General features: G+C 34.4%; 1 protein-coding gene across 1 annotated transcript; it reads left to right on the forward strand.

Annotated features, from left to right (window-relative positions):
- Positions 1192–16923, forward strand: LOC109838431. Its single transcript, XM_020406882.1, is given in 12 exon segments — positions 1192–1356; positions 9020–9283; positions 9339–9449; positions 9577–9624; positions 9627–9650; positions 14881–15012; positions 15395–15461; positions 15573–15752; positions 15961–16049; positions 16130–16215; positions 16311–16386; positions 16849–16923. Coding segments are annotated over 12 exon segments (1290 nt in total). The 3' UTR covers positions 16897–16923.

The raw sequence follows: 22113 nt of genomic DNA on the forward strand, positions 1-22113 counted from the left end.
TTCTTTTGGCTATCTTTTAGCCGCCTCTTTGAGTTCGAATCTACCTCCAATCCCCTTTAAAAGAGTTTACAAACCCTTTTCTTTCCTTTATCCCTTCAATTTTGATAAAAAGGGAGTTTTCCTTCTAGGGTTTCACGATCTCTTTGAAGGATTGATCCTCTCTTCCTTGTTTTCCTCTGCCAATCTTTGGTTTTCTCTATTCCTTGATCAAAACTACACCTGGGATCTTGTTCTTTGAGTCCCTTCGAGTTTTCCCTTGAACTTTCCTTCAAAACCCTAGTTTTTATTACCAAGATTTTGGCCAAACCCCTATTTTGGCCATGTCACCAAAGAGATCTATGGCTTCTAAGGGCAAATTAGTTACCCGGACGTCTGAGAGGGAGGATTCCGTTGTTTCATCATTTGGAGGTAAGGTTTCATGACTTGTTCCATCATTTGGAGGTAAGGTTTCCCTATTTGCTCTCCTTTTGTAAGGCATTCGGGAAGAGCCGGCATCCTCCTTTGTGTGGATTGACGTTTAATAGATGTGTCTTTCTTGGTCGAAACACATTCTAAGGCAAAAAAGGGTAGTTTCATACTGTCTCGCAATTTTGCAAAACAGGATACATCGTCTTGTAGCTTGTGGGACAGTTGAGGCTGTCTCGCAAGCTACGAGACAGTCTTGTAGCTTGTGGGACAGTTGAGGCTGTCTCGCAAGCTACGAGACAATAACTCTATCTCGCGAGCTTTGAAAGATCAGTGAATTCTCTCTTTTTGCCTTAGAAATTTCTTTAACTACATTCCAATATATTCTGTTTTGTTCGTTGCGGTCAATTTTCCGTCCATGGCCTTATCTAACAGAGAAGTGTTCGGTCAAAGTGGCATAGTGTATGCTTCTTTTGACGGGGCGCCTTTGATCAGGGAGGTTCCTCAATTCAACACGGATTGCCCAGAGGGCGTCCTGAGCTTGTGTAGCGAGGGAGTCATCACACTCTGCGTCAGTTGATTACTAATGCACCGTTGACTAAAGATTAAGAATCGACCAAGCTGCTGAGAAAGCTCCATTATATGTTTGGTGATATTGTCGAGGATCCAGATATTCTCTCCTGTGGCTCGGAGTAGTGCTTTAATTAGTATGGTGGAGTTTTTCGATTCTTGCCTCCAATTCCTCGACATCACTCTCTCATAGAACTCGGGAATTTAGCAGTGACCATGGAGATGTCCTGGCGGCTGATAGAAGATCATGAACATATTCATTATGGATTTATTGGTAAGGATAGCAAGACTCTGGGTTCAAGTGATCGGACTTCTATTCGTGGACTCCACCCTGGATTATTGGGTCAAGACAGTGCACCACAAAATGAATTGATGGTGAAGGTGAATACTATGAAGAATCGTCTTGCTCAATTAGGGAGAGAGCTGTCAATCAAGAAGTACAGATGTTTTGGTTGAGTCCACTCATCTGCTGATAGATGGTGGACGAGGATGACGAGCTACGTGCTCGGTCGTTGGGGTAAAGAGTTAGCTGATAAAGAATTGTATACCCCAATCAGAGCCAGCGTGTATGGTCTCCCCATCAGTGTAGACCATTTCTTTGCTTTGTTCAAAATTTATTATCTGGACATACACCTTCCTTACTAAGCATGGTGAGTTAGGTCTACCCCTTCGTGAGATGATAAAAGTTTCTGGGTTGCCGATAGGGGACATTACTTACCAAGATTATTTTCCCACCTCCTATTACTCGAACCGGATGAAGGAGACAACCTCTGTTGCTCACAACATCCTCTGGGAGCTGACCTATCGTTATCAAACTGCCATGCACTACAACAAATTACACTTTTCCTGACGCATGATTAAATACGTCGGCAAAAACTATGTTTTCCTAACGATTTTAGTTAGTGTCGGCAAAACATATATTTTTTCCCCATGTTTATAATTAGCGTCGCTAAAAGTGTATATTATTTATGGCGTTTTAACTTAGCGTCGGTAAAAGTGTATGGATTTCCCGACGTTTTTTTTATTTTCGTCGGCAAAAGTATAGCTTTTAGCGACGTAAAAATATTCGTCGCAAAAAAGTATACATTTGGCGACGCACGTTAGTGTCGGCAAAAGTGTAGCTCTTAGCGACAAATAGTTTTGTGTCACTAAAAGTAAACACTTTTGTCGACGCTATATTGCATCGGCAAAAGTATAGCTTTTAGCGACGCAAAACTATTTTGTCGCTGCCGAAGCTTTATTATTCATGTGCCCCCTACCACCCACCAATTTCCCCGCCTAGTTTTCAATTCCTCCCCTTCTTTTTTTATTTCCCTCTCCATCTAAAACGGGCTAACCCCCCCACCCCCTACCCCCCACCCCACACACACTCAGCTCTCCCCTTGTTAGACCCTAGGAGGGGGGTGATTAGGGTCTTATGCTAATCTAATCCGATTAAATGTTAATAAAAATTAATTAATGAGTTATCCTAGCAAGTATGAAATACAACAAGTTATATGAGCTAGGATAAGCAATATGAACAACAAGATATATCCTAACAAACAGATATAGGCAATGTATGTACAAGGATATAAAAACTAACACAAGATGATATATCCTACCAAAGAGATATTGATATATGAAAGGATATAAAAACTAACACAAGGGGTAAACAATATGAACTAGATAGTGGATCATATAAATAATGAGCTATGGACAATGGCGATAAGAAATATAAACATATGATAAAGAGCGCCAAAGCAAACTCAAACACACGATATGATCACGGAGTTCGGACCTTCCGTCCTACGTCTCTGCTCCCCACTCCCGGGGAGAAATTCACTATCACAACTGGGTTTTCTACGTTCACCCGAATAACGTTTACACCTCACACTCGGTTTTCTAGCGCAATCATACTCTACACCCTCACAAGTGTTGGACCTAGCCGTGTCTCCCTCAAGTGCTCGGTTACAACCTCTCCCTAGGCTCGTCAATCGACGCCACTCCTCTTGGAACGATCCCCGACTCTCACCACACACTCCTCTCGGTGTACAAGTGTATTACAAAGTGAATCTCACAATTATGCTCAAAATAATAAGTGATTGTTCTCCAATATGAATGAGAACACAATGAGAGCTCACACTCAATGTTATAATTCTCACCAACCCAAATATATTATGAATACAAATACAATAAGCTCAAGTGGGTGTGTGTAAATAATGAGTGAAATCAAAATCAAACTAAACTCAATTAAAATCTAGCATATAGAAATTATAAACAAAATAATAAATAGCTAGAAATGAGTTTAGAGATTCTTCTCTGAATAACAAGATGGAGAGATAGAGATTAAAGCCCAAACAAGAAGATGATCTCCTCCACTTGTGAAAACCAAAACAGCTTTAAACCAAACTCAAACCAACCATAAACCCTTGTTAAAAACTTTCTTAAACTTGTTTAAAACACTCTCATGGTTACTAAAATAGAAGGGGGTTTAGGGGTTTATATAGAAAGAGAAACCAACAGCCAAAACCCCAAACAAAACAACAAAAATCCCAGAAAAATAGGAAACAGATTCTGTACCCAATATGACCATTGGGAGTTCGGCGGTCGACCGAAAAAATTCGCGGTCGACCGCGATCCAGATCCCAGACTGAGAAACGACGGTCGACCGCGATCCAGATCCCAGACTGAGAAACGAGCAAAGACTTATTCGGTCGACCGGTGCGGTCGACCGTGGGAAGTCTCGAGCTCTCGATCGACCGTGGTGGTCGATCGACAAACTCTCTACTTCCCACTGACGAATGAACATAGGTGCAGTCGACCGGTGCGGTCGACCCGTGCGGTCGGCCGAGAACTGATATATATAAAAACTGATTTGATGATTTTAAAACCCTGTTTAAAAATATCAAATAAATTCCAAAAAATATAAAACTTTGGGGAATGATTATAGACATGATAATAAACATGCTACAACGACTGGTTTCCAAAAAGGACTTCCCAAAAGAAATATATCATCATTTTACAAAATAGGCCAAAACATGAAAATGTAAACATGTGAATTTTGACATTTAGATGTATATATATAACTATATATATACATAGAAAACAAAACTTATGTATATATATATATAACTATATATATATACGAAGAAACCAATAAATGTGTGTGTATAGATATTGAGCTTAACGTACTTAACACACATAATATAAGACCTAAATTAATTATCCAAGTTATGATCTTGATCTTCAATAAGCTTGACTTGGTACATGTTGCGGATGAAGCTAAGCTTGGATCTTGAACTTGAATTGCATAAGCTTCACCGACATTCCGCCAACCTCCTTTGGATATGATCGTGAATGCGCAATTCCATCCATCCTCGAACATGTTGTTTGTCTATAATAAATAAAAAAACACAAATACTAGACAAACAACATTAGTGGTAAATTATTTGTTAAACATCATCAAAATAAGAAGGCCAACAATCTTCCCTTTTTTTATGATGACAAACAATTTACAAAATGAGATATATGCATGAAGGAAATGAATATATAATTTATAATTCATATGAATATAAACAAGAAAGAATATACTCATAATATTTTTCCCCTTTGACAACATCAAAAAGGGGACAAAAGAATTAAGAGAGCGAAAGCTCCCCCTATCAATAAGCATAGGTGAGTATAAAAACAAACATAGAATAGGGAATAGCTCCCCCTATCAAAATACCATATAAAATATATGCAATAAAGATCATGGCAAACATGTGAGCAAGCATAAAAAATATGCTAAAAATCACTCACATTCAAGAGATAATGAGAACATATATAAATATATCAAGATGAACATATTGTCTCATATAAAAAAAAAACATAAAAACCATGTATAAAAAAAGATTTATGAAATCACAAGAAGGAAGATATGAGAATCATGTAAAAAGTTTTCAAATGAAAACAAATCAACCAATGAAATCATAAATCACAAGTAAATCATATAAGAACATAAAACGAAATCATCATTGATTTTCAAAACTTAGGAGAGGCAACTATATCTAGCTCTTGAGCTAATATCAACCCATATGAACATTTTAGCACTCGGTAAGTAAGATTTGGGAATAAACACCCAATAATCCGGGGAGTTATACAAACCTCTCATCAAAAACAAAATTAATAATCATGAAAACAAAAGAATTTGATCAAGGAAAAATTGTTTTCATAACCAAAAGATTTTAAAACATAATTTTCAAAACCAAGAAAATAAAAAAGAAGAGGACTAAAGTACTTGGTTTTAAAAATCAAATTTGTTTTGGTACCCAAGAATTCTTGGTACCAAGAGATTTAGGGACATGACCCCTATCTTTTAAGCTCAAAGCCCTAGGGTTATGAACCCTCTTAGGCATATGTGGTGCACTAACACGGTCAAAGCAATAATCGCTCAAATGACCCTTCCGATTGCAATATGTGCAATGAAAGAGATCCATTTGTTTTTGTGGACCATTTGCTCGTGCACGGGAATCATTTGCAAATAAAGATTTTCTTTTAAAATTATTTTGCAAATGAGAAACATTCTTAAACAATGGTCTATTTGGAACATATTGCAACTTAGAAGCTTTTTGTATATCAAAATAAAATTTAGCAAGATGTCCAAACTTACCACAAACATCACATTTAAAAACATGTGGTCTACTAGAAACATTTGGCAAATGAGATTTCTTTTTTAAAGCAAAACAATATTCGGCCAAATGACCAAAACGATCACAATGATCACACTTGAACACATTAGCATGCTTATGATGAACTTTGTGAGAATGAACATGTGAATGTGTAAGTGTAAAATATGAAGAAGCTACATGAGATGCACAAGGAGCATTAGAATTATTATGTTTGTGTGCATCATAGCAAAATTTAGATAAATGACCTTTTCGGCCGCAAATAGAGCATTTGTAAATTTTTCTATATATGTGTACATGATGAGTAGATGATGACTTAGACTTGGCACACATATCCATAAGCCTCTTATGATTATTAATGCATATTTTCAAAGTTGAATCTAAAGATGAAATGTATTTTTTCATAAGATTCAAGTCTTCATTTTTAGGCACATATGCACTTTTAGAAGTAGAACATAAATAGTTATTTATAAAAGAAGCAGTATTATTTTGTATGTTCTTTACTTCTAACATGGCATTATCTTTTTCATGAGTTAACTTGGCAAAGTTTGAAAGCAAAGAATCATGATCCAATTTTAATTTTTCATTGTTTTCTTTAAGGATCATATTTTCATTAGAAATAGTATCAAACTTAGAAGTTAAAGACTCATGATCGGATTTCAAATTTTCATGCTTGCTTTGTAAATTAATGAAATCATTTTGCAATTTGTTAAAGGCATGCAATAATTTTTCACTAGCACAAGCAAGTTCATCATTAGGTAAATCATTAATAGATTCGAACTCGCAAACCTTACTAGGGCGATCGCCTAGTGCGCGTGTGCATGACGCTCCATATGAACATGAAGTCGGATCCTCCAAAGCTTGTTGGATCGCCTCCAAGTCCCCTTGATGTGCTTCAATAAATTTTCATAAGGTGTAAGCACTATCAAAATGAACAAATTTGTTAGGCATAGATGAATCAAGAGCATTTAGCAAATATTCTAACAAGATACTGTTCATTGTGGATTTCTCCAAAGTGGGCACAATATAAGCCTCATCTATAATTTCCCATAAATCAAAATGTTTAGATCTAACAAATAGCTTAAATCTAACACACCATTGGGCATAGGGGAAATTATCTAATCTAGGAGCAACACTAGAATCATAGCCTAAACAAGATGCATCATTCATATCCATAATGTATACATGCAAGCAAGATACAAAAATCAAAAAAATGGATTAGCACAAAAAGATAACTTGGATCTTTAACTCAAGACGATTAGACCTTAAATCAAAGAGCACCAAGCTCTGATACCAATTGTTAGACCCTAGAGGGGGGAGGGGGGTGATTAGGGTCTTATGCTAATCTAATCCGATTAAATGTCAATAAAATTAATTAATGAGTTATCCTAGTAAGTATGAAATACAACAAGTTATATGAGCTAGGATAAGCAATATGAACAATAAGATATATCCTAACAAAGAGATATAGGCAATGTATGTGCAAGGATATAAAAACTAACACAAGATGATATATCCTACCAAAGAGATATACAATATGATATATGAAAGGATATGAAAACTAACACAATGGGTAAACAATATGAACTAGATAGTGGATCATATAAATAATGATTTATGGACAATGGCGACAAGAAATATAAACAAAATAATAAATAGCTAGAAATGACTTTAGAGATTCTTCTCTGAATAACAAGATGGAGAGATAGAGATTGAAGCCCAAACAAGAAGATGATCTCCTCCACTTGTGAAAACCAAAACAGCTTTAAACCAAACTCAAACCAACCATAAACCCTTATTAAAAACTTTCTTAAACTTGTTTAAAACACTTTCATGGTTACTAAAATAGAAGGGGGTTTAGGGGTTTATATAGAAAGAGAAACCAACAGCCAAAACCCAAACAAAATAACAAAAATCCCAGAAAAATAGGAAACAGATTATGTACCCAATATGATCGTTGGGAGTTCGGTGGTCGACCGAAAAAATTCACGGTCGACCGCGATCCAGATCCCAGACTGAGAAACGAGCAAAGACTTATTCGGTCGACCGGTACGGTCGACCGTGGGAAGTCTCGAGCTCTCGGTCGACCGCGGCGCTTGACCGACAAACTCTCTGCTGCCCACTGACGAATGAACATAGGTGCGGTCGACCGGTGCGGTCGACCGAGAACTGATATATATATAAACTGATTTGATGATTTTAAAACCCTGTTTAAAAATATCAAATAAATTTCAAAAAATATAAAACTTTGGGGAATGATTGTAGACATGATAATAAACATGCTACAATGACTAATTTCCAAAAAGGATTTCCCAAATGAAATATATCATTATTTTACAAAATAGGCCAAAACATGAAAATGTAAACATGTGAATTTTGACATTTAGGCTAAACCATGTTTTAAAACTTTACACAATGATTATATAGACTTAATAAAATATGTATATGATTATTGTTAAGTCCAAAAACTAAGAAAACAATATTTTCACAAAATTGCATATTCTATGCAATATATACTAAAACACAATAATAAATATGAAACATGTGATTTCATATTTATAAACATGAAAACCCAAAAACACATGTATGTATATATATAACTATATATATGCATAGAAACCAAAACTTATATATATATATATATATATATATATATACGAAGAAACCAATAAAATGTGTGTGTATATTATATTGAGCTTAGAGTATCTAACACACATAATATAAAATCTAAAATAGATTACCCAAGCTTGATCTTGATCTTCATTGAGCTCAACTTGGTACACGTTGCGGATGAAGATAAAATTGCATATTCTATGCAATGTTTTCAAAAACATAATAGAAAATATGAAATATAGAATTTCATATATATAACCATAAAAACTCAAAACATATGTATGTATATATATAACTATATATATGCATAGAAACCAAAACTTATATATATATATATATATACACACACACGAAGAAACCAATAAATGTGTGTGTATAGATATTAAGTTTAATGTACTTAACACACATAATATAAGACCTAAATTAATTACCCAAGCTATGATCTTGATCTTCAATAAGCTTGACTTGGTACACGTTGCGGATGAAGCTAAACTTGGATCTTAAACTTGAATTACATAAGCTTCACCGACATTCCGCCAACCTCCTTTGGATATGATCGTGAATGCGCAATTCCATCCATCCTCCAACATGTTGTTTGTCTATAATAAATAAGAAAACACAAATACTAGACAAACAACATTAGTGGTAAATTGTTTGTTAAACATCATCAAAACAAGAAGGCCAACAATCTCCCCCTTTTTGATGATGACAAACAATTTACAAAAAGAGATATATGCATGAAGGAAATGAATATATAATTTATAATTCACATGCATATAAACAAGAAAGAATATACTCACAATATTTCAAGTAAACATAGAATCTCCATGGTGAAGCTCGTGGCACTAGCAATCCTCCTCCTCTTCTCAATCACCGAGATCTCTCTCGCCTCCGCTAAGAAACCGATGGTCACTGCCGCTCGAAGAGAAGACATCCTTTTTATACGATGCCAGGTCTGCCACAAGATCGCAGAGCAGATTTACAATCAAGTTGAGAAGAAACAAGCTCAGATATCACCTAAAAGGTTAACTTTTTGTTGTTTGGTTTCGGTTCTATTGAAATATTGGTTTGATTGGGTTTTCGTGGTTTGATATGGGGGATTAGGTTTCGGAGTACCAGATTATTGAGATTGCAGAGAATGTTTGTAATTTGAAGAAGGAAGAGACGGATTGGATTCTGCATATTGATATTGTTGAGAAAGAGGACAAATTGGAGGTAAAATCAACTACTTTTTTTAATACAAAATTGTACATTTTCTTTTGCAAATTTATAGCGATTCTTTGAAATTTTCCTTTTTTTCACATGACAATGCTCGTGTGCAGTAATTAAATTTCCTTTGCAGCTTATTGAACAAGGTACTGAAGGGCTATGCAACTCAGAGTGTAAGACTATCATATCGAGCACGCATGTCAAGAGGTTAGTAATTACTTTTCTGTTTCACATATGAATCAATGGCACAAAAGATTGCTTTCAAAATTAATCTATTTTCTGGTTTTTTTATTGGTAATTATCTAGTTATATTTTGGGCGATGTTGTAAATGTTTTGATCGCTTAGTAATTGACACTTGTTAAGATATCTATTAGTATTCAGTCTAGTGAAATGTTTAGGGCATCTCCAACCCATCGCACCAAAATGGTGTAAATTTTGCACCAAAATGGTGCAAAAGTCACATCTAACAGTAATTCATCTCCAACCCACTGCACTATTTTTTGCACTAAAAAGGAATATTCTCAGTATCTTTCTTTTTTATCTACTTTTATATGATTATTTTTTATTCCCTATATTTTTAACTATTTCAACAATTAACCCCACATATCAAATTTTATTTTTTCACATATTTTCCAAACAAAATGATTTATTATTTAAAAATTAAACTAATAAAACAATAAAATATTATTTTATTAATTAAAATAACTTGATTGCTAAAATATTATATTTTTATTATTGATATTGCCAAAATATTACATTCAAGAACACAACAGGAAATAAAATACAAGAAAATAATTAAACATTAACAACAATGTAAAAATTACAAATTTAGTATGCACTTAACTATCTGAATTAGCGTATTCCTCACATAGATGATCTATCAATACATTACGAAGTGCAATATGAGCATCTTTATCCTTGATTTTTCCGTAACGTGCAATAAATTGAGTAAATCTTGTAGTTTCATTTGCTACCATATCAACTTCTGGTGTTAGTGCTTCCCTCACTTCTTGAATTGGTGCATAAAGATCACGTTCATCCTCGATTATCATATTGTGCATAATAATGCATGCAGTCATTATGTCATGTAATACATGTTTTTTCCAAAAACGTGCTGATCCTGCCACAATTACAAATCGTGATTGGAGAACTCCGAACGCACGTTCTACATCTTTTCTACATGCTTCATATTTTTTCTTCCTTCCTTGTGGCTGTTGGATTGTTTGTACAATAGTAGCCCATTTTGGATATATACCATCAGCTAAATAATAACCCATATTATACTCTTTTCCTTGAATAACATATTGAGCGGGAGGAGCAATACCTTGAGCTAGGTTAGAGAAAAGATTAGATGACTCCAGCACATTGATATCATTATTGGTGTCTGGCATACTAAAATATGCGTGCCATATCCAAAGATCATAATCTGTCACAGCTTCAAGGATAATAGTTGGTGACCCACTAAGTCCTGTGTATTGTCCAGACCATGCTGTTGGATAATTTTTCCATTTCCAATGCATACAATCAAGACTTCCTAACATTCCTGGAAAACCACGTTTTTTACCAATATAGAGTAGCATAGCAATATCGTTAGCGTTAAGTGTTCGTAGATACCGCTCTGTGAATATTTCTACCATAGCACGACAAAATTTTGTCATACTTTCAATTGCTGTTGACTCACCTATTTTAACGTATTCGTTCGTAGCATCAACTGGTAGACCGTATGCCAACATGCGAAAAACAGTTGTTACTTTCTGTAACGGTGATAATCTCATTCTACCAAGTCCATCACTTTGTTGTTGGAAGTAATAGTCTTCTACCAAGTCCATCACTTTGTTGTTGGAAGTAATAGTCATGATCTTTCACTGCATCAACAATACGAAGGAACAAACTTCTTGACATCCAGTAATAGTCATGATCTTTCACTGCATCAACAATACGAAGGAACAAACTTCTTGACATCCGATATCGACGCCGAAACATATCTTCCCCAAAACATGGATTATCGACAAAGTAATCTATGACCAAATTCTGATGCGCATTTTCTCGATCGTAGTTGATCACTGCATGACCGGGAATCGATCCACCATGGATCAGTTGGTAGTTTTGTTGACGTAAATTATTAACGAGGATCATGTTATTGTTGATGTACTCACAAATTACTTCTTCGGTTTCATCAATCTCTACAATGATATGTTGTTGATGTACTCACAAATTACTTCTTCGGTTTCATCAATCTCTACAATGATATTGGACAGAAAATTATCATCATCCGAAGATGAAGATGATGATAAGTATGATGGACCTCCAGCATCGAAATTTATTTTTGAAGTAAGAAAAGAATGACTGAAGTATGCAGAAATGGAGAATAATAATTTTAACACAACAATGAGTAATTGTGTGGATGTACCTAATCTAGTATGCTATTTATAAAACTTTGCTTAGCTGTATACATTGAACAATGTGTAAAGTTGAGCTGATTTCAGAAAATGCTTTCCAGCTGTTATCAATTTGTCACAAAATTCAAATTTGCTGAGTTGTGTATACGTTGGACAATGTGTAAAGCTGAGCTGATTTTAAAAAATGATTCTCACTCGTATAAAACTTTCACATAATTCAAGGAAAGCTGAGCTGTGTATACGTTGGACAATGTGTAAAGCTGACCTGATTTTAAAATTTGATTCCCACTCGTACAAAGCTTTCACATAATTCAAGGAAAGCTGAGCTGTGTATACGTTGGATAATGTGTAAAGCTGACCTGATTTTAAAAATTGATTCCCACCGACAACATTGGACAATATGTAAAGCTGATCAGTTAATACAAAATGATTCAATTTCAAATGTTGACCACCGACAAATTCAAATTCAAACAAAAAAAACAAATTTGGATTGGCTATAAATAACATTCACGAATTCTACTTCAAACCACCCAATTCGAAGTATTTCTTCAAAGTATTTCTGATCTCCAAACCAACCGCTTTTTACAAAAAAATGTCTGTTTGATCAACTGGATACACGGTTACTAAAGATGTGCTCCTTTGTCAAGTATTCTTGGATATTTCTCAAGACCCTATTAGCGGTAGAAACCAGTCTCGAGATGCATTTTGGTCTCGTGTGGAGGACAAATATAATGAACTTCGAGATCAGCATTTTGAGATGCGTACGAGCCGATCAATTCGTTCTCGAATGGAAATCATAAGTAATGAAGTAAGGAAATTGAATGCGTGCTTGAGACAAGTAGAGAATCTGAATCCAAGTGGTGCTTCAGATGAAGATATTGTAAGTATTCTATTAATTATCGTTTGAATTTTATTATTATATATTGTTGAAATACATAACTTGATGTTCACTATAATTTGCACTTAGTTCGAGCAAAGATGTTATTTATGCAAGAACCAAAGTACAAAAAAAGTTTCAAATTTGATCATGTCTGGAATATGGTTAAAAATTTTGAAAAATTCAAAGATGACGTCCCCACAGCAAGACAAGTTGGTCGAAGACAATCCCAAAGTGTGAACTTCGACTCGTCACAATCAGATAATCCCATTCCGTAATCTCCTATATCAACATCTCCTGGACTGTCATCATTTACTCCATCTGAACGACCTATTGGGGTAAAAAAAGCCAAATTAAAAAGGAAAAATGATGATCATGAGTCAAGTGTAGTGGACTCCATCGAGACCTCCAACAACCGACTTATAGACAGGTTAGACAAGGCGAGCTTGGACAGGCAAGTAGCGTTTGATATCGAACGAGAAAAGATAGCCATGAAAAAAGATAGAGATGAATGGAAAATTATAATGAAAGATTTGAATTCCATTGCTGATCCAAACGTGCGTGAGTACGTTCGAGCTCAACAGATTAAAATAATACAAAAAAGAAATCAACAAGAACAAGGGTCTGCTTCTAATTTTGGCAATTATTTCAATGATATTGGACACTCTGGCCCCGATCTACCAGATTATTGAGAGTTGCTTGTCCATCTTATGTAACGTCACCATGTTTAGTTTGTATTTTATGTTTTATTTTAACGAAGTTTATATTATGTGTGTCAGTTTTTATATGTTATGTATTTCAGATATGTAATTTATATTTGAATTATGTATTAGGATTGCTCTTTATATTTTATGGGACTTTACTTATAATGTCTAGATTTTAATATTATAATTAATAATAATGTCTTTTAAATTATAGCATTATTTTTATTTTTAAAAAATAATTTATTTTGTACAAATTATACAATTGGGGTAAAATTATAAAATTTAAATATTATTGGGGTTGTTTTATACATTTAATGAAACAATTGGGGTCAAATGTGTAAAGCTATAAAAGTATGAGGTAAAAAAAATTGAAAAAGTAAAAAAACAAAAAAAAAACAGTAATGTGGGTGATGAACAGTGCGACGCCAAATATGGCATCGCGCTGTTCATCACCGCTAAAATGCGGTAAAAACTGCCGCTCGGTTGGAGCTCCCACGCAGCGGCATTTTCAATTTTTGTCTTAAAATGCCGCTATGTTGGAGATGGTCTTAGGAACATGTAGTTATAGCACAGGTTGGTGATTGTTGCACGTGCACAGAGATCAGGAGGCAGAGGCAGGAGTTTATAATGTATTTGTATCATACATGTATTAAACAGATTAAAATGGTTTAAAAACGACAAATCTACCTAACATTTTAAATAGATGCATCAATTGGTGATGATTGATGGGGTGATGTATTGATGTTTTTATCTTTTAATAAAATTTTCTATGATATTATTGTGTCTTGGGTGATGAAACAACTCGATGCATTGAGTTTGTCTAGCGATTAAAAATCTATTAAAATTGCACTTAGCAGTGGCCAACTAAGGAGGGATCATTCAAGGTAGATATCATATTTTTTTCTATGTCGTCTTTGTGCTTAAGAAAACATTAGGTTACTGAAAGTAATATGAGCAACAAGCGCGAAAAAACTTTGTGATGGGAATACCCTTCTATTTGAGTGGAGAATTTATGTGAGATTGGTAAGCAGTACTACCTTGTTTCGAAAAAAAACTTTGTGATGGGAATACCCTTCTATTTGAGTGGAGAATTTATGTGAGATGGGAATACCGTTTATATGGCTGTATTTCAGTGTATCAAGAGGGAAAAAACCAACTTTAGTACAAAGATTAATTTAGCTGTACGTTATTTCATTATCAAAACTTTTCTTTGCAAGTGCATGTTGCCTGCTGAATGGTCGCAATCATTTTCATCAAGGCTCAGTAAACTGAAAAGTTGTTAAAAAGTTAACCGCACAGAATGTCATAGACGACACTGTTTGCTTTCAATAATAAGTAGGATATGTGCAATATTATTGTAAGATCAATATGTGAAATTTTCAGTGCAATACATATAGCCGGTTAGAATCATAAGTTTTTTTCTTGTTTATGAGATGTCACATTTTTTTTGCTGCAGATTATCGGATACTCGGATACAGATGTTGTTGAATTTGTATATAAACACCGTCCTTCTGTTGATAAATTGGCGAATGTCCTGTGTAAAGACCTTTCTGATGCATGCTCCAAAAGCCCACCACCTGTTCCTAAGGTATTGCACTTATATATTTCTGATAGTAATGAGTTGTTTATGATGTGCTTGCAGTGATTGGTGTTTGATATGATCTAGAAGCAGAGTAAATAATACTCAGGCACACTTGTTTATTGAACACACTCCAATCAACCTGAGGACCTATTTTAGAAATTGTTAGCATTTGTTCTTTTGTCTTGGCTTGTATTCAGCAAACGTTGCAGTTCCCCTTTCAAATATGCACTAATTGATTAGTGTCAATATTGGTTAGTTGTTACACAGCTTGATTGTTTTAATTGGACTGTTGCATGTAGTTACTATATAGTATCTGTAAGATTTAGGCTATAATATTTATCTTATGTTTACATTTCTTGCATGCTAACTATAATAGAAATTCTGACAGGCTATACTTATTCTTCACGTTCCCATACAACTTAGGAATTTCAAGATCCGAGATCCCCCTCTTCTTGGTAATAACTTCAATTCATGATTGTAGTCATGGCACATTTATTTTGGTATCTGTTTATGTACAGAATCTGATGTACTAGAATTAGTTAACATGTTTTGCTGTTCTTATTCAGCTAAAAAATCAGACAAGGGTATCAACCTTCTGGCTTCTCTATGTAACATATATCAGACATCAGAAGACGAGGTCAAAAGCACAATGGAAAAAGTTAACAATATAATTGTGAATATTTTAAAGAAGGAGCCTTGTCCAGCTTCAGAGTGCAAGTCGGAAAATCTGGAATTCATCATAGCAGGTCAAGATGCTAATTTTGCTTCGTATACAGTTTGTGAATTATTCTCTTGATTTTCGGTCCTTATTGCACTCATATATATCTGAATTCTGAAAATTCTCTTGATTTTCGGTCCTTGTTACTTTTCTAGACAAAATCATGTGCAGTAGATTTGTATCTGAATATATAGTTTTTGCTCACTCTTTGATGTTGTCTTTTGTGCACAATGTAGCATCCAGTGCAAAGGGTTCTAAGGTGAAGGATGCAGCAATAGCTAAAGCATTAAGTTATGCAGATATCCCCAACTCCCAAATAAGAAAAGTATTACAAGATTTCTATGTCATTTGTACTCTGTTATATTTAGTTGTGCTTTCTTATCCATGTTATGTAATCATTTTCAGGTCACTTCTTCACGCTTATTGCTCTCTAAACAGACTCTTCCTCATTACTATTTAACTGTGGACACTCGGGTAGACAAACTTATGGAGTGAGTATCTACTGAAGTTCATGGTTATTTTTTGTCTCCTTGATTCTCAACTCCTGCATATTATGAACAGCATTCTTGTTTGTGGTAAAATGAAGGTTAAGAAGCCAACTTAATTCTTTACAAGAAGCCTCTAGTGGGAAAAGGATTTCCATAAATGACCTTGTGATAAAGGTATCCTCCCTTCTCTGGTCATCCCTTGTTGCGTTTATCTGGAGAACTTACTGCTATATATGGTAATGTTCTTGAGGCATTATGTACAAACCGCTATTGGGTTTAACTTAACACTAACTTTGGTGACCTTACACAAGGTTCCTTTAATTGGAGAACTTGATGTATATGAAGATAAATATGAAACTTTATATTTAACCACACTTATATATTATTCTAGCATAGTCGTAAACCCTCTTCCTAGTTGAAAAGTGTGAGATTCGACACCACTTGCACCAGGCTACCTGCTATTCTCAATCTAAAAGAACAGTAGTAGATACAGTTGTTGAGTTTTCTCGTTGTAGTTTATGTTAGAGCATTACTGAGTATATATTAGAGCATTACTGAGTACACTTTTTTGTGTTTGATTTTAATTTTTTATTTGTGTTACTGAGTACATTTCTTTCCATTACAGCTACACAACAGAAGTTGGAGATGGATGGTGAAGGTGGGAAGAAGAAGCCAGAGACGTGACGAAGGAAAGACTTGCAACGTTGATAAGACATGAGTTTTCTGTAGTCTTTATTGTTCAAATCTACTTAATCATGATTGTTGAATTTGTTAATAAAACATGTGTCAAACACTTGTTATTTGTTTAATAGAATTGTGTTTAAATTTATTTACTAATGTTATTATTTGTTTCATTTTAATGATTGTGAAAATAAGCACCGATATTATTTTAGTTGTTAATATGCAACTTGTTTGAAGTGTAATTTGATGTTTGGTTTCTGTAATTTGATATTTGGTTTCTTTGTTGATGTGAATGGGAGCAAATTTGTTGTGGATGTTCAAGTTCAGTGTAGTTGACAGAAAAATAGTACTTTTGGCGATGCAAATTAGTGTTAATAAAAATATACTTTTACCGACTAAAAATTATACTTTTGCTGACACTATATTACGTCGCCAAAAATAATATCTTTTAGCGACACTATCTTGCATCGCCAAAGGTATAGTTTTTAGCGAAGCTTTATTCTGCGTCGCTAAAAGCTAAACTTTGGCCGATGCTAACTTATGTCGCCAAAAGTATAATTTTTAGCGACGAACAATTTTGCGTCACTAAAAGCTATACTTTTACCGACACATAGCTTTTGCCGACGCTGCATGCATCGCCAAAAGTACACGTTTTGCTGACACAAAATATTATGCGTCGCTAAAGATATACTTTTCCTGACGCATGACGCGTCGTCAAAAGTGTACTTTTTGCGACGCAGTGTATTTACGTCGCCAAATACTTTCATTGACGCACTTTTGGCGACGCGTTAGCGACGCTGCATTTTGCGTCAGGAAAGATTTTTCCCGACGTTTTTTAAACTTTTGCTGATGTTTTTGTTTCATCGGCAATGTTGTATTTTGTTGTAGTGATGGTGGGGATTGACGTGAAGCCCAAGAAGTTTCCACAAATCAGCTTATAGCAATTCGCCGACTATCTCTTCAAGCATCTTAAGGATCGCTCCGGCAATGAGGTTTGTGAATCGCCTCCCTTGACCCCATCTGAGATTAATAGGCTGATAGGAAAGATCAATGCTCAGTCTGACACCACCCGCTCAGCCGAAGCAAATTTCCAAGGGGAACCAAGTTCGAGACCTTCTTATGGCATTCTCAGAGGAAAATCAAGTCGACCACTCTTTTAGCGGGGTACTTGGCCATTTGGTTAAAGAAGTACATAGTTCCCCCATAAACCTTCTGAGACATTACCTATGGAAGTTTTGTACCCCGCTGTCCAATTGGTGATTGGATACAAGCTTTCCTACTCCCGGCCATGATCGCCAATATCTACTGCGGGCTTCGTCACTTGGCCACCACATTGACTCAAGAAGGAAGCTAGCCTTCAAGTGATATTCTCACCACTAAGATAGAGCTGTCGTACACTTACTTGATGGTGTGGCTCGTTCTTCACCGACCTGACTTAATGACAGCACCTGAGATTACCGATCCGGATCTTCCTCTGCTGCAGACCTTAGACGAATGTAAGTGGGTGGCAAGGCAGTGGCATGAAGTGACAAGATAATTCAGGATCCACAAGTTAAAGTGGGTTGTCATGTTAAAATATTTTTTCCTGAAATGTCCTCCAACACATCCATTCATACATACATGAAGATACATAAATGCTCAAGTTTTCATAATCTCTCCATTGCTTGCACATCCATGTATAATACATGAAGACATACATACAATTTTTCATAATCTCCCAATTGATTGCCATTTATTTTCAAATTAAACAATCATTCATAACATTCCTTCACTAACACTTGGTACACTAAATATAAATTTATTTACACTAATAATAATAAAAAATGGTACAACTATTCCTCTTCCAGCACATTACTATAAATAACAATATCACACTTCTCCAATCAACATTCCAATTCATAATTAAAATTTAGATAGGAAGAAAAGAGCTAAATCTAGCTCATGTTCTTTTCTTGATCAACATTGCTATGCACTGAGATTTTTAAGATGTTCAATTGTTTTTACTTTTTTTTGAGATGATGTGAATATATGTGATAATAAAAATTAAAGTTTATATCCATTTTCACATTCTGTTTTTGTCTCAGACTATGTTCGTGCTAGATCTTGTTAACGATGAGATTTTTGGTGGTTCCTTACATGATTACATGCATTGAATTAAAGGAGAAAAAAAAACTCTTGTCTTATTTATCTTATCAGTTTGAAGCTAAAATTATTCTATATTTAAAAGTTAATTATTATTAATTAATTAAATAACTTAATAAATAACTAAGTTAATTTAATAAATTACGATGTACCTAAGTGCTTTTTGGCATTTCAAAAAACATCTTAAATTTGGGCATTCCTTAGATAATATCACTTAACTCAAAAAATATCATAAAACCTAGTAATAGTCCTCTTAAACTTTCAACAAATTTCAGAAAGCTCTTCTTGATGGTGTTAATGCTGACTTTGATATTTTTCACATGTAGGTAATTTATGCATGGTGATAGTTTTGCTAATGAAAATCGTATTTCACGCTTTTAAAATTTTTTAACAATGCTAAAAGTTGAAAGGTTTTTCTTAAGAACCCTATAACTTAAAAGAGGTTTTGTGATAATTTAAAAGTTCGGAAGTTTATTTGGGGCTGTTTGTTGAATTTACCCTGAATAGAGTGTATAAACTTATGATTGAGAAAATTAATTTGATATCTAATAAATTATCGATTGCAAAATATAATATATAATAAAAATATACACTAGGTGCATAAAATTATCATTGCATATAAATAGGAAAATGGAAATACATACAATGCACATGCACCATACTAGTTACAGTATAAAATCCAAATGCAAATGTCGTCCCATCCACGTTGCATGTTAAGTGGATTTAAAGGATATGTCGTCAAGTTTGTGTAGAGAGTTTGATGTGGAGAAGAGATACGTTACATTTTAAATCATTGAGAATACCTACAATTGTCTAGGTGGATGAATAGAATTGATTCATTCATTGGACCCACAATTAAAAAAAATTATATAATTTTTTAAGTAATATGATACATGGAGTCCATAGAGTAAAGGGAGGTTATTGGTGAGTTGTAGGCATCATCTACAATCTAGGATGTAGATGATCTCATGGAGTTTGAGCTGGGGTTATGTCATGAAGTTCAAAGGAGAAAAAGAGTTGAAACACATGGTCCAATACCATGTGTTGGCGGTACCCCTTAGAACACTCGAGGGTTCAATACCATGGGAAAGTTCTCTTGTCAAACCCCGAAAGAAGAGCAAAAGGTCTTTGATTGATTTTATGTCTTCATAAAACAATTAAAAGTAGATATGAAGGTATTTTAACACAACATTAGTTTAGAAGGTAAATTTGGAAAATAAATATACAATTATGATGATTCGAGGGGTAATTTCAAAATAACTGTAATTTGGAGGGTATACACTAAAAAAATCCTAATTTTTAGTAAATTAGCATCTAATCGTAACTTTTCAGATGTCAAACATGTTGATGGACTCTCATTTAAGAAACTAATATATTTAGTTATTTCACTATCACATTAGCCATATATTTTCAATCTTATCAATTTTTCTTATATCCATTTTACACCTAATGCATATTTATAATATTTAAACTATATTTGTATTTGATTTTGGCGGATATGAACAACGAGGTTTACTTGCAGAAATCTATACGTATTCATATCAAGGTGTCTGTCTCCATAAAACAAATTAAACCAGGGTGATTTTAGCTAGGTACCTCAAAATCATCAACATTCATAAAGTTACCCTCCAAATTTTAAATATTAATTAAAATGGGTTGCAAATCTTAAACATAGAATTAATCTTCTACCTCAAATCTTTAACTTAAAGATATCTATAGCATGGACTTTGATTAGAATTTTAACTCACCCTACAACAATTTAATACTTAGCATCATTTTTTCAGGGTTAAAAAATCGAAAGTTTGAGAGTTAGGAATATCAAGATTTGAAGATAATTGATACATATCGATGATTTGGCAGGTATGTAACACAAAAAAAAAACTAATGGTAAACACTATCGAGGGGCTAACATTTCAGTTTGTTTGAGGCGTAAGAATATGAATTTAGGATATCCGAACAACCGGAATGAAACAAATTTAAAATGCCTAGTGACGAAAATTTTGGAAGAAAATCCACGACTTGAATCAAAATAGCGTATCAATATTTTGGTGTTCTTTGCTGGCTTGGATTGAAATAGATAATTATCGGAACATAAAGAAGCGTTAAGCTTTTTTTTCACTACACCGATCGAACTTGAAAGTTTTGATGAGGTTAAGGATTAGAAGTTTATTAAAATTAATAAGTGCATCTTTTGAAATGCAAATCGTCGAAGACTACTCTACAGTTGTCGTATGAGGCTGATTCAAATTGCTCATGATGGCAAATCAACCTCATTACTGTCCTGTACACTAATTATACCAAATTCTCTGGATGCAGTCAAAAGCTATCGTCAAACAAACGCATGAACCTGTCTCCACAAACGAGAGAGTTGGTACGACGACTCGTATAGAAAAAGGCCTTCCCTATATATTTTTTTACTTGGACTAATTTTCGAAAACAGATAATGACGTAGCATCGGAGGAGTACGTGACGTTGGAAAACAGCCACCGACACTCACATTCTTTTTGTCTCTGCATGATTTTATGCATCTATTGAGCTTCAGCTTTCTGCATTAACAAAAACAACAAAAGTTGTATCGTTTACAGGTGGGCACCTAATTAAATATCCGAATACGAATCATGAATGTGACTCTAGATACAATTTAATATCAAATTAGAAAGTCTCTTGCGTTGCATTTAGTAGTTCGCTAATGAAAGGGAAGGTACGTAAGAGAATTGAAGGGGAATTATGGGAAGGGAAGGTGAGGTAAAAGAAGGAAAATTGTAATATCGATCAGGTTTGCAAATTTAAGTAAAGAAAATGTAGGAAATTTTATTTACCATTTGTTTGGATTAATATTGATTATTAGACTTATATAATGATGGCTTATTAGCATTAACCTCCATTAAACCCACTTTAAGGAGGGGGATCAAATCATATAGATAGTAGTTTAATGGAGTTGAAAATTCGCATAATCTCCATTCTCTCCTTTCCCCATAAAAAAAAAAAAACCAAACGGGTTGGATCTTTCCACATGTTCTCCCCTACCTCCGTTCACCCCACCAAAGAGGGAGTCAGGAAACCTGTATTAGACTAGTA

The sequence above is a fragment of the Asparagus officinalis genome, chromosome 1 (genome assembly GCF_001876935.1).
Source record: "Asparagus officinalis chromosome 1, Aspof.V1, whole genome shotgun sequence".
Taxonomy (NCBI): domain Eukaryota; kingdom Viridiplantae; phylum Streptophyta; class Magnoliopsida; order Asparagales; family Asparagaceae; genus Asparagus; species Asparagus officinalis.